At 38.1% G+C, this 15,112-nt stretch overlaps 1 protein-coding gene across 1 annotated transcript in view; it reads right to left on the bottom strand.

Moving 5' to 3' along the window:
• Positions 1 to 1,277: 1,277 nt before the first annotated feature.
• The window catches only part of EGFLAM (EGF like, fibronectin type III and laminin G domains), an 812,243-nt gene continuing 798,408 nt past the window's right edge, over positions 1,278 to 15,112 (bottom strand). The window contains exons 21-23 of the mRNA XM_078674979.1: positions 14,144 to 14,227; positions 11,754 to 11,857; positions 1,278 to 6,194 (exon numbers count right to left, since the gene is read on the bottom strand). Coding sequence (XP_078531105.1) covers positions 6,040 to 6,194; positions 11,754 to 11,857; positions 14,144 to 14,227 — 343 coding nt within the window. The 3' untranslated portion in view covers positions 1,278 to 6,039. The remainder of the gene's footprint in view (positions 6,195 to 11,753; positions 11,858 to 14,143; positions 14,228 to 15,112) is intronic.

Here is a 15,112-nt window from a genome sequence, read left to right as displayed (position 1 = left end):
TAGCCCTCCAGGTGGTCCACCCCTTGTTCTTATCATCATTCTCCTTCTACAAGTCCTCCTTCCTCTCCAGGTCCCCTCTACAAAGACTTTACTCTGGTACGGCCTCCAAGCCAGTCACTCGGGCATATTTTTTTATGTTATTTTTGGCCTTCCAGATGTCTTTTGCAAACAAAGCTGCCAATGTCCGAACTGAAGGCCCAGTAGAGACAGATCTCTGCCAACAATGTTTAGTATGTTAAATTTTAAAGCACAATTCCAAATACATATTGGGCGTGACTAAGATGCCAGTTTAGCTCAATGGACCACCCACAACATGGAACCATTAATCATCTATGCCTGAAACCCACCCTGGGTGAATGGTGTAAAAAAGAGTGTTTATTCAAGGGTGAGCAGAGTGAAAAGACACTACCCTTATTAATGACCAGATGCTTTGCTTACCTGTCCCATAGTTTGTCTTGTCCTGTTTCACAGAGGCCACATTACAGTTTCTCGACCCAATTTACCTCCTGCAAGTGCCCCAAAGCATTTGTCCTTTAGCTCCAATTGCCTTATGTCAATGCCCCTTCCTCCGTGGCTCAGACACCACCTGTCTCTCTGCGCTACCTGTTTGCTACTGCTAGTAACCTGCTCTTGTTTGCCATATCTGAACTACTAAAAAAGCACAGTCCCAAATAAAGAAGCCCAAAATAAGTGTAAGAGCCATAAGCAAACAGCCAGACACACCCATACTGAAGAATAAAACATCTGTGTGATATAACCCGAAGATTCTGAAGCAGAAGTTTGATTTAGCATCTCCTTTTTAATTTGATACAGCAGAAATGTATTTATACTGAATTGGTTTTACTTTTTTTTTTGCCGTAAAAAACTTGGCTTAATGTATTCACTTTTTTGAACATACTTCTCTACATTTGTACAAGCCATTCCTTTAAAATGCTTCACATGCTTTCCTACACCCCCATTACAAGATGGCCACCTAATTCCATTGCCTGAGTCCCTTTATTGTTCATGTCCAGTAAAATAAAGATGTATTTCATAGTATTTATTCGGGTGCTGGTGAAATAGTACATAATCTTTGTTATTTAACATGTGGCCAGGTAAATAGAGCAGTTTAAGATATTTAGCAGAGATTAAGTACTAATTTAGTAAATAGCATAGATATTGTGCTATCTCGCTGGTGACTAGATAAATAGCCACTTCCTTTTTTTAGTATAATAATTCTGGTTGGTGATCATTTGCTTTAGAAATAAAATAACCGTAGACAAAAAAGACACCAGTGCAATAGTTTAAATCTTTAATTTGTTTACGTCTGATGGCTTCATAAATGTACAAGTTTTATCATCAAAATTTACAAAAGAAAACATCAGATTTAAAACCGATTATAATTCACTTATATCTCTACAAATAGCGTTTAACACTGTGAGCATAAAGCATAGCCTTTCCTAATCAACAGACAACATATTTTGGAAATTGTGCAAAGGATTAAAATGTCAAAAGTATACTAAATACTTATTTATCAGAGCCTGTTGCATCTATAAAAATATACATGTACAAAATGTCTAGTTTAGTTTTACAAAGGTAGGGTCAAGTAGTTTGGTCATAGTACAAAATATGAAGACACTCATTGCAAGAATTTCAACCTTCAGGCAAGTTCATTCTTTGTATTTTTATTTTAAAAAACTGATGCCTGGAATTGAATGAATTATATTTGAAAGAAAGTGTAATTCGATTTAAAAAATAGGTGAATCAGCTTCTAATGTGTGAAGTTAGAGAAAGAAGGAACTCCCTTCTAGTATTTGAAGTTGTTGATTATTTTCTATAAATGCTGACTAGGTTTCTTCATTTATTCTAACGTCTCTTACATTGGTGCCAGTGAATACACGATTGAGAATTAATGTATCGCAATATTTTAAGAAGATTTGCATTGCTCTAAATGAAAGTTTCATAGATACTTGCATTGGAATTCATGAATGAATGTATGTATTTGTTCATCCATTCCAGTATTCGATGGAGACATGCATTGGTTACATTGTTCAAGGATGTCTACAGTAATCTCATCGTAGATTGTATGAGTTAAAACTAAACCTTTTGTGCATTTCCGAATTGAAGAAAACTTTTAAAGTCCTACATGCGTGTCAGCCGTATCTTCATCTAGTTTTCTGTTGGACCTTGGTGTACGCTAGATTGTATGTTTGAAAAAGCAACACCAAAACACAAAAGTAGTATCAGATTAAGTACTTGTGTAACAAGCTAGAGAAGAAATTTGTCAAAGGAGTTCCTCAGTGAGGAAGGGTAAATAGGAAATAGATTGATACTCATCTGCAGGCTGAAGCAAAAAAAGTTCAGTTATTTCAGAGGATGCATCTGGATATATTAGAGAAGGATTTACCTAGAACTTGTGAATAAATTCATCCATCAGTTGAATAGGCGAGTAGCAAAGAGCACACGGCAAATGGTCTTGTATTGACTGCAAAATCCTTTTTTGCATGCCTGTTTTTTGTCAGTCTATATTGTCCCTTATTGTCTTTGTGTGTTTGTAAAGCGGAAATACTAATTTAGCAGAACATGCTGTTGGTTATTACCTTACACAACACGCTAATAGCTGACCATGCCATTTCTCCCCCACCCCATCACCTGTTTCTTTATTTGGCTATTCCTGCATAGCTTTGAATGAGGTATAATGTGAGTTATTTGTTAAGAACAGCACCATGAAATTATTGCTTGACCGCAGGTTTACTGTGCTTGCAAGAATGTAGAAATATTCACTGCTTCTATGGGCCCTTGACAGAGGCAGCCGCTCAGTAACCTTGCTTGAATTTCAACAAAGATCTCATAGTTTGGTGGCAAGAGAAGATTAAGATCCATCAAGGCCCATGTAACAGCCCCAGCAGTGGCATTGCCAACACAATGAAGACCAGGAACCAGGTTCTGAAATGAAATCCCAATGCACTAGCTCATTCTCTCCTCCACTTTCCAAAGCATGTGAAGAACCTTCAAGCAACATCTCATACAATAGTAAAAAAACCTTCTGCCCCTTTACTGTCCTTGGACGTACATGTAGATCTTAAAAAACATTCTGTCTCCATAAATTCAATACACTTCTTGCACACCCATTGCTTCCTCTGCACTACTCTCCACCATGCTCTTTTATTTTATGGCATGTGTGTGCTTTATGAATGCACATAAAACTGGAAGATAATCCATGAATCAAGATGAATGCCAATTTGCACTGTAATATCTAAACTATGAAAAGTACTGCATATGTATCTTGTGATGGACACCTGGAGACGCCAAGGAATGGCACATTAAATTTGGTTTTTTGGACGAATGTCCTAATTGTGCAGGTGGCACATATTTGTGCATGTGTAGAAGTGAGTATTTTAAACATCATTGCTTACAGTCCTAATATACTTTATTGTGGTTCTTGAACACAGTGTAAGTAATTAGCCTCTTTGATGTGGGCGACTGGTTATATGTCATTTTACTGTTTTTTGGAATTTCATACCACATACAATTGCTACTGCTGAGGGATAATGTTACTTCTAATTATCTGTTCAAGCAGACGTGACTTTACCAAATTCAAGGTAGGAAACAACTGTGTAGTAGTTACAGTCTGTGGGACAATTTTTAGAATAAGTTATATCTTAAATTGTAAAGGGCCCTCTCCTGTACTCCTTTTTGAGGCGATCTAAAAGCTTCCCCCAAAATGGGGAAGGCTGCACAGGTGATTTATGTAATTAGGCATAATTTTAGAAACAAGTTACCTAGAGGTCCTTTCTAACTCCTCTTCATGATGGTCTAGTAAAGGTCAGCCTACCAATCAGCCAATTTTCTGCCACCTCCAGTATATGTTTGATAACAATGTGCATACATTAACACTAAGTAAGTGTAACTAACTAGAAGTTATTTTGAAAATGAGATTACATCCTATTAATGACAAAAGTCAAATATTGCATTTGTTTCGCACTTCTCTGTGGGTAGATATAGTGCCTCCCTGAAGCCACATTAACAATAAGAATTAGACTGAAGAGCTGAGAGGAGCGTTAGATACCTGGCTGGAATTGAAATCGATTTGTTTTGAAGGAGCATTACATTGTTAATGAATCCTTGGTGAGAGTTTATAGTGATAAGTACACAGTTTCCACTATATAGCGTCTTTGAAAGTGAATTACAAGTTCTGCAGGCTCTATTAGCAAGTACGTTGCAGACAAATTGACCATGTATTTCAGGTTAGAGTGCACGACTATGTTCCATGAATCTACACTCTGATTCTTTACTAAATGGTAGGAAGTGATGCCTTCCACCATGTGGCATCAGTAGCTCTTATTGTATTGTATTCTAATTGCAAGTGAAATTTGCATCTACTGGTGGGCATACATCTGTGCAAATTTTGTAAAACCTCTCCTTGAACTCCTCTATATGGAAGAGCATGTCCTGGACAGTTCATAGGTTCCCTGTTTGTACGAATTATTACAAATTATGTTAAAGTAGATGATCTTTATTGCAAGCACCATAAAAAGGATTAAAAAAATTCCTAAAAAGCGCACAAATGTGTTGCGTAATCATATTAAGGTGTATGTGTCACTCTGCTGACTTGCACCTTGATTATGTCAGGAAATAACCAACAATGAATTATTGAGAGCATGAACCAACAGGTAGCCTTCATTTACCCACTGAAGCAGAAGTTTAATAACCTGGATACCAAATCCTTCTCATACGCTATTCTCTGGAAATGGATTCAGGTGCTAAGCTCTAAGCACAGAGAACATGCATGAATATGCAAGAATGACTCAATGGTGCTGGTAACTGAAAAAAGGTATTTGAGAAACTTTTAAAAGTGTTACTCCTTTTATGTTAGTCCGAACTCGCTGCCATATTCCTTTATGTGGAAAGATTTTAGGGTGAGGTATCTGTAGTTGTCAAACTATTCAGAACATTTAGCAAACTGCTTTTACTAAATGTCCAGAACTGAGCCTCTTAAAGATCTGTTCTCTATATCGAAAAGGTGTCGATCTCAGAAGGACATTCGGACGTATGACGTGTGCACTGAGCTATTTAGCCTTCATTGGAATTCACCTTGATGTGGCCTTAAAGAACTGCCTGAAAATGGCATATTGTGCCCGGAGCCCAATGACGTTTGCTGCAGGTACATAACCAGAAACGGGCTTTTACCCATATAACCTCTCTGCATGGTTCTTTTATTGTTCAGTCCATAAGCTACTGGTGGAGTGCTGTTCCAGGTACCACTTGCATCTTTGGGGAAACAAGAACTTGCTTAATGTACAGCAGCAAGATGTCTGCCTTTAGAAATAACGCCCAGGATGCTAATGATGTGCCCATTGACGGAATTTGCTTTTTTTCCTTGAGGAACTCCCATAACAAAACAAAAAGCGCTGACTGTGTGGAAAGAGGCGTAGACTGGTTCTAGTGCATTGTTTCCCTGTGTCATCCTCACTGCTAAGTAAACATTACTAATACTGAATTTTAGACACTGGTACACATTGGTAACTGAATAATGAAGGTTTCTATCTGCCTTCTAGAACAAATAAATACTGCTATTTGTCGTAAAAAATAATCACTCATACATTCTATTTTGGGCATGCGGAATTGTTGCAATTTCTAGCAATTCAATGAGATTTGGATCCTTGCATATTTGTTAGTCGGTTGCTGTGTGTATGTATAATCACCATGTTTAATGCCAAGACCTATTAGCAGATAGAATAGGCTTATGGATATAAAAACATCACATCTCCTGTTCTGAGTACATAGTTTTCTTTGGTCAGATATCAATTCTGTGAAGGGGATGATATATTTAAACTCAAGGACACAAATTTCATGTAACTTAGAAGCCTTTCAACTTTAAATACATACACTAAAAACTGTGCAATTTAGAAAGCAAAAGTTTTACAAGAGAGATTTATATTTCCTGTCTTCTGCAATATTCTTTCTTGGCTCCTTGGAAGATAGGCCTGGGCAGCAACAAGTCTTTTTTTAGTGGTCTTACACCGCTGGAATTATCTTTCACTGACAGTCTCTGCGTCGCTATTTTGCTCCACAAGTGTTGATGTTTTTCCCATCTGCAGCATCTTCCACCAGGGAGACGTGGAAATCAGTGGACAGGGTGAAGTGCGATATGCACCCCACAAGGCCCCCCATGTACTGCCGGTTTGTATGCAAGGCTATCTCCTTCATTCCACCTACAGGGCGGAAAAAGGAAAGACAGTGACTAATTAAAACTCTAACCATGGGTTTGCTTGTTGCAAATATTTGTATTTGTCCTGGTGCTTGTTCGACGCATATGTCTGTGCTTCTATCTAACATGCTATTGATAAAGAGACACACACATTTCTTTTAAAACACTACATCATGATACAGTTAATGTCCACTTCCGGATCAGAACTTATTTAGCCCTCCAATCCTTTGTTAACTGTATCTTCCCCTTTGATCTGGCACAGCACCCTACTGCCTTTCAGATAGGTTCACACTACATATACAACACATATATACAAGCAGTGTTTAATTTGTGATTGTGTTTGCTGGTGCTTGGCTCTGGCACTTATTTGTAAACACCTGCTTCTATTTATTAGAATGCATCACTAGGTGGCAGTGTGTGACTTTATCTAGCAGTGCTTGTGAGTAGAACATGTTTCTATTTAGTATACCTAAAAATATATATATATAAAACTATGGTTTAAACCTATAGTTTTAAGGTGACACGCAAAAAGTGGCAGCTGCAGTGGGCGCATGCGAAATATTGTAGGCCCTGGTACTTAATTGGTTTTTTTATTTTAATTATTATGAAATAAGCACTGCATACAAATAGATACATTTTGAAGTACTCGTTCTGCTTATCTCAGGATTTATCTGGCAGTTGTTCATGTAAACTGCACGTACATTTATCATGGTATTTATACAGTGCAAATGCACGGAAAATTGCATTTGTGTGCCTGTCTGGTTGTATATCTGGCAGTCTATCGAGGCATTTTCATAGCATATTTGTAAGGAACCCCCACTTCTGCATTGTTGTTAAAATAATGTGTATGCAAAGACACCTTTCAATTTAACATAGCACTAGTAGAGTTTCTTAGCCCCACAACCCAACGAACATTATTTGACAGAGAACCCAGTGCGATCAACTTCATACTTACTCGCAAATAGGTGGAATTTTTTAACGAGTGATGCGAATTATAGCTGAGAAAGTTTACCAATAAACCCTACTTTATTGCTCTCAGTGTGAAATATATTGCTAGGAACACTGCTGTTGTACGGCTTGCCATCTCAACTTGTTCAGGCCCAGTTATGACAGTTTTGGGAAATAATAACTTTGTGCTTGGTTTCTAAAGGGCATATTTATAAAATAGTGTTGCAGTGCTGCAAAGCAAGTAACTTTGCTGTGCTGCACTGCGTCACTGGGAAAGGACAAGAATGCGCTGTATTTAAGGCATAGGGCGCATTCCTGAGTTTTTGTCTTGCGCTGGCGCCCTTTTGGCAGCCTAGCGTCAATGCAAGCACCACTGCACCGTGGTGCAAGTATACATGCAGGATTGTTTTTGTGCAGGAAGAGATACCTTCCTACACAAAAACAATCCTGAGAGGCATGTTCCTCTTTCTATGAGTGCTACAGAATGCATCACTCATAAAAAGAGGAAGAAACAAGGAGTAATAAAGATATTTGTCCTCATTACGACTCTCCGCGATTTGTTCTGCATTGTGTTACTTCAGAAAGTTTCTTTGCGTCTCTTCAAAAACCTGACTTAAGGTTTCCGTCTCTCTTGGCCCTTAGCTTATTGCTTTCTTTGAGGGTTGTCTCAGGACACTTCAGCAATTGAGCTCTGACAGTAACCAAAGACTTTGTCACAAAGGGCCTGCCTTATATTTCGGGGACTGGATACTCCATCACAAACGTGACGGCTATCCCGTCAGATATATTGCAAATGCCATAGCAATTAATGCACCCTTAATACCGCGGATGGGATACCTGCAACATTTTCCTTTATTTATTTATTTATTTATGAAGTTTTATATAGCGCGGACTTGACCCTAGTAGGGTACCAGAGCGCTTTACAATTGGTTAGGCAAGACAAAAATATGACAACCAAGCAATACAAATGCTGTCACGTTCACTCTCGGCTCTCATCTGCCTCTCTGTCATCATCTACATTCAACACAGTGGTCAGAGTACTAAATACAGCTCTGAAGTCATAGGTGCTGGAAGAAGCGGTGTGTGTGTGGGAGTGGGTGTAGTGCCCCCCTCCCCCCAATAGCCATACTAGAGTTCTGAAGACGAGCAAGCATCAAATGACAGTCCAGTACTCTGACAAATTGCTGGTTATTCTTTTAACATGGAGACTGGTGTTAACCTTTCTTTCTCTTACTGCAGAGTGTGAGGATTTTGTAAAGTGAACTATGTGACATTCTTTCTGGTGTGAAAGGAGAGGCTGTAGAATGTTATCTTGTAACGAAACAACAATCAAATACCTATAAATTAACTGTACAAATATTTCCAAATAAACAGTTAGGAAAGCACAAATGAAGTGCTTTCTTTCTAATTCTGACGTGTGATGGAAACAAAGACTTTAATAGGATCAAAACAAATCAAGACTCTTTATTTGGTGATGCACAAATGACAACTATTTGATGAAACTGATTTTTCACACATTATTGGTTGTGTGGTATATAGTTTTATCAATAAAACTCTGTCCAAATTTAGTGGTGGTAGTGTGCTACCACACTCCGCTTTAGTAATATATTTGTGACTGTGTGCTGCAAAATGCAACACCAGCTACACACTACACCCTTGCCACTCTCTTGCTGATTGGGTGTGGCTCCTCAGTGACACTAGGATATGTGATGCTTGCATTTTTCAGAATCCCTATACGTTTAGCGATGGCAGTACGCCCAGTATGAAAATGCTCCAGCACTAATGAACTATCGAAGGTTGTAAAATTGCTTGTTTTATGAAATTATTTCAGCTGAGTCTTCATAATACTGTCAAGGGATTTCGCAAGGAACAGTAGATGGGTAACAGGTCACAAGTTATTCTTGTCTTCAGGGACAGCTACTGCTTTTTTAGAAGAGGAGTGACTTGCCATATAAATGAGCATCAAATAAACAAAAGGTGAGACAGAGTAACCTGTCCGCCAAAATATAAATTAGGTCCAAGGACATTGACACCTGTCTGAAAAAAAAGTGGGTTTCAATTGATCAACTTTTGACCTTGTGCTTTACCACATACACGAAAAGTCATCTGAAACATCGCATTAGACACCGAGAGTTAAGCATAGGTAGCTGAGAGAGCTGGAGTCTGAGCCTAATAGATGAAAACCTGAACGTTTGTATTTCTAACATCTGGACAAGGAGCTTGAATTCTTCTCAGTGCATTAACATCAATAAAATGCCTACAAGCTGTGCTACTCATTATATGACAACCTCCTCAGACTATCTCAAATGTTCCTACATTTGATAGAAAAAAATAATAAAATTGACAGTATGCATTATATCTGGTCGAACTGCCAAAGTGTAAATATCTTTTGGAAAGCAATTTTAACCTACATCAAGGATCTTAAGGCCTTGTCGGTTTCTAATGATTTCTAGATACGCCTGTTTGAAAGTCTAAGTTTAATGCAGGCTCCTCATTCACACATCCTCAAAGCAGAAACGCTCATTATCGTCCATTCCTGGGTAAACATAAGCCCTCCCTCCTCAATGATGTTGTGGAGCAAGATCTGGAATGCTTGTGTAGTGAAGAAAAGCTCACCCACTCTATAATAGGATGTTATGATCTGTCCCCACTCTAGATTTTTGCTACCTCGGATTTCACTTTTAGAGGCATGTTACCAACAAGGCATAGTCTCTTTTCACAATCAACTTGCCTCTCAGGATGGGTCATGAAGGTTTTGGCACCAGGACTCCTGTTTGGTTATACCTTTTATTTATGGCTATACCCATGCTAGTCATTCCTCTTGTTTGCAGATTGCCATAAAGAATGTATATATGGTATGCCTTTGCCATTTATTGACACCTGTATTTTTATTCTTTTCTATTTAATTGTACTTAGATTTGACCTAATTTATCATTATGCAGATTCTTCTAAATACATTGTTGTGCAAGTGCTTATGTTAAATAAACTTTGGGAATAAGGGACCTCATGTATAAAACACTTTCATGGTCACAAGGCATACGAATCTCAAAAACTCAGAGTTTATGCCGGCAAAAGTGTGTGTTTGCTATGTACAACACCTTTAACAAGTCAGAAAAGTCTTTCTGACTCGCAACAGGGTTTTGCTACCCTGTATGAATAGCAAAAAACAGGGACATAAAAGGGGCATCCCTTCCCTACTTAGAAGTCATATTGGTACGTATCAATAGCAATTGCAGATGCAATCCACTGATCGGATATCGAAACCGGACTTCATGTGGAACAGCTTCCCCTTTGGTAATTGCCAATGCTGACCATGGGGGCTGAGGGGACAAGGCACCCCCTATGTCCTTCCTAAGAGGTCCTTTATAGGCCTAGATTTAAAAAAGTGTTAGTTGCTCTCACCATACCTGCTTTTCCACGAAATCCAGAAATAAACACATTCACAGATAGGCTTTGGGTCAGTGGTCTGCATCTATTGGTTAGCTAAACGTCATTCACATTTTGCATCCGCCCATCACAGTATAGCATGGGACAATGGATCAGCTCACTTTACCCACTGGCTTCCTTCACATTGAGTGACTGCACAAAGCCTGTGCTTATTATTTACCTAAAAGTAGTTCCTTTCACTTCAGTGGCAAACCTAGTTCAAATTGGTTTTATGTATTTATATTTATTTTGAATACAGGCTATTTGTTTTGCCTGCACTTCAGGCGTCTAGTTCGATGGTGATTTATTTTCTATCTTCTCATTAAAATTCTGTTATAAAGTGGTTACATGACATTAAAAGAATTGGTGGAATGAGAATGCAGTGGTGGGGGGCTGCGGTGCCTTGCAGACATTTGCAGTGATTTGGAAAATGCCACATGCATACTTACTATTTAGCAGGCAGGAGGTTTTGTGAACTTCAGCAAATCCACATTTTCGGATGCAACTGATAAGTATGAGGAAGATCGCAAAACGTTGATACTAACTTTTCACCCACTGTATTCAAAATGCCCAAAACAGGCCAACATGTTTTATGTTTTTCATGCATAGCTTTCTCCATTGTATGACCTCGCTGGCAATTTAGGGGTTTCAGTTGTAGTCTGCAGTCAGTGGCATTGTCTAAAAATCTGACTCAATGTTTTAGTTATGTATTCAATTGTTTAATAACTTGTTGGTGTGTAAGATTGGATATTCAGGGACAGTCCCAATTGAGGGTGTACTGTGGGGTTGGGGAGTGGGCTTCTTTTCACCACATTTGATAGTGTGTGTAGTTGAAAGCTGTTCTGGATGATATCTGTGTATTGTTGTCTGTCCCCAGTGTGTGAGCTTTCCTAGAATGTATGTTGGAGGGCACCCTATCAGAGGAGCTGCCAAGAATCCATGGAGTTGCCACAAAGCAGGGTGTGACTGATTCAAGAGAAATAAGGAGACAAAGAATGGTATTGGGCTCAAACAATAAAGAGAGTTCCTCAAACTCAAGAGGCAGGGGCAGGCTACATTTCTTAAGTGGTATTTGGGCTCCAACCAAAACTACAATTTAAAAGTAATACTTCTTTGATAAAACTTTCTTTCCCATTTCTAAAAGACCATGATAAAAGTAAATCATTGTCATTGATAGGTGGGCACTTACCAACATACAAGTCTCCATTGATGTTTAACTGGCGCATCATCCCTGGTGATTTTCCTGTCCGTGCACCATAATCGTCCACAGTTACTTTTCCTGTTTGACCATCACTGCAACAGAAATACAAAGGTAATCATGACTATTGATGTTCATGTTCTTTACATCTCTCTTGGTACCATAAGAAGAAATTCACTATGGAACAAAATTAAATAAAAAAAACTACCAAGACTACATTACAGTGAAATGCCAAACAATAGAATATTTACTTGAAAAATACAAATTAGTTTGAACTATTTTACTGTCACAAAAATGCATCTTAACAAAAACAAAGTTAAAATTCAACATAGGATGGGAGGATTGGAGGTGGTTACTAAATAACTGTGGTCAATATAGCTGCCTGGTAACTACCTGCGGTAACTAAAGACCCAGAGATACAATCGAATACACCCATTGGGAATAGTTGTTTTTCAACAACGTAACAAGATATAATCTTACATGCATCTGATACAACGAGCAGACTTTTATTTAATTACCATGTTCATATTAGTAATTTCAATGTATAGCTTATGCTGAGCTATGCTCATCGAGCCTCAAATAAAAGAGGTTCTTCAGAACGGAGGATTTACCAATTGCTATTGGCACCTTGAAAATGCAACACGGTTGCTTTTGTAATACTTTTAAATCATATGTTTCTTAGCTTATTTAGACTTGCACTATTCTATGTCCACTGAGTACCACATTATAACATGGCTGCAACTGAAGCACTCCAACATCCAACTGCAGTGCAGCTAGAGCAACGGTTAAGCGAGATGGGTCAGGGCATCCAGGGAAGAGAGCGTGACAAACTTCCATGCCTCCCTTCTTTAAAGGACAGCACTGTGCATCTGTCCTGTCCTGCCTACTTATTCATTAATGGTGTGAGACACAGTGCTAACCTGCAGAGGGCACTGACCAGAACAAAGTGGTAGACAACAGCCAGAGGAGCAGTAAGTGAGCTAAACGATGTAAGAGTTATGCACCAATCAAATTGCAGGTCATATGATTTGCAGTCACTTGCTCCCCTTTTAAATAGTGGGGTTGTTGTGGCATTCAACTATTTATGGTATAATTGATTCAGCAATCACAATAATGTGAGAAGTAACCGTACTTACGTAGGGGATAGGGTTAGTCACAAAACAACAAGCTAGTGTCCCCCACGTTTCTCCAATATTTTTTTCCAAACTACCCACTCTTCACTCTACTCCTCCACACATTCCCATTCTGAACTCTTCAACATGTGACAATGTTTGCTGTGTTGCTATTTATACCCCAATTCCACAGCATTATTCCACAAAAACATCTTTGCAGGAGCAAGTACATATTAAACGATTTATTAAAAAAGATTTTGCAGTGTAATCACACAAGTAAAACAGTTTTTTATATTAAAATGATAGGGACTATTATATACCCTGTTTTTTGTCTCCAGGTCTCAATATAATACAATTCACCTATCAATGTCTATACACAATTAAAATAACCACATTGCATATCAGATAATCAATTCATTGGATACAAAGTGCATTTTATATATTCACATTTGAATTTTGACCCTAGAATTTCAAAATACAGGTAGGTGTTGATACAGCGTTTTGGCGGATCATTTCCAATACAACCAGCTTCTTCAGGAGAAAGATTTTGTGACAACAATCATCTGTGTGTTGTACACAGGAGACCCTTGGCTATTTGACAAACTCCCAGAGCTAGTTATGCTCTCCAAAAGCTTTTATGAATCCCCCACTATTGATTACATTTCTCTGTCTTGGAGGAAAGATGGGCTGTTTAATCACTTTTATTTGTCACAAAATCTTTGTCCCGAAGAAGCTGTTTGTATTGGATATAATCCACCGGAATGCTGCATCGACAACTACATGTTTTTAAAAATTCTAGTGGTAAAAATTCAAATGGGAATATAGAAAATGCACTTTTTATCAAATGAATTGATTATCTGATATGCAATGTGGTTATTTTAATTGTGTACAGACATTGAGCGTTGAATTGTATTATATTGAGATCTGGAGACAAACAACAGTGTATATAATAGTCCCTATCGTTTTAATATGAAAACTGTTTTTAGTTGTGTGATTACACTACAAAATCTTTTTGAATAAATTGTTTAATTTGTATTTGCTCTTGTAAAGATTTTTGTGTGGAATAGTGCTGTGGAACTGGGATATAAATAGCAACACAGCAAACATTGTCACATGTTGAAGAGTTCAGAATGGGAATGTGTTGAGGAGTAGAGTGAAGAGTAGGTAGTTTGGAAAATAATTTTGGAGAAACGTGGGGACACTATGTTGTTGTTTTATAATTGATTCAGCAACAAAAATGAAAAAACTGTTTAGAAACAGATCACATACCGAACGGCTTTCACTCTGTGCCACCTTCCATCATTGAAGGACCCATTGACCAAAATGGTAGCAATGCCGCTTCCCAGGTTGTAGCTGAAAAGAATAGAAAGAGGCACTGATAATGACACCCCTTGCTTACATCAATCAGTTGAATGTCAATAAGATACAGAAATTCCTGAAACAGAGCAGCATCAGCTGACTGATTATGCCCTGTAATGTTGTCCAGCATACAAAAATAGTACAGCTAAATAACCTCGTTTTACAAATATCCTCGCCTTACATCTAGACCACCATACTTCCCATTCATTCAAGAATTATTTTTGGAAAAACATTACATTGGCATATTGATGCCAGCTTCATTTAGTCCAATTGTGCTACCTCATACAGTGGGAGGTTTAATCTGCTATTACATGCTTTATCAATGGATGTAATGCAACAAAATCTGAAAATAATCACGTCTTCACGCTTGAAAAAATGTTCTCCAAAAGTAGAGGAAGAGTGAGTAGCATAAGATTACAAGTGAGGTGTTTGCATTTGTAATTGAAAGTCCAACAACAGACACTCTTGGCCCCTCACAGTAATGTACTTTCCTTTTGAATCCGATTTCGGTTTCACAATGCTCTTTAGATAGAACTGGACATCTTGAACATTGATATTTAGGTTTCCATTTCATACCTTAGATAACAGGGATAATCGTTCTGGAGCATTAGATGTACAAATATAGTACCTTAAAGGGACCCCACAGTGTACAGAACAACAAACAAGATTGTTAAGAGATGCAAAATGCCCAGTCATGGTAACACATTTTCTGGCTTCCAAAAGGTTATTGCTTTTTGAGAATTTTTCATTTGGGTTATATTCATTTCTCTATTTTCTCCAGAGTGGATATTAATGTTTTTCCAATTTGTCCTTTTCTGCATGTGTGGCATGAATCATTGCCCAACAATTAATGTCAAAACACTCCAATGAAGAGAAATG

This window comes from Lissotriton helveticus, chromosome 2_1 (assembly GCF_964261635.1).
Source record: "Lissotriton helveticus chromosome 2_1, aLisHel1.1, whole genome shotgun sequence".
Classification (NCBI taxonomy): Eukaryota; Metazoa; Chordata; class Amphibia; order Caudata; family Salamandridae; genus Lissotriton; species Lissotriton helveticus.
This window is presented reverse-complemented; position numbering and strand designations above follow the sequence as displayed.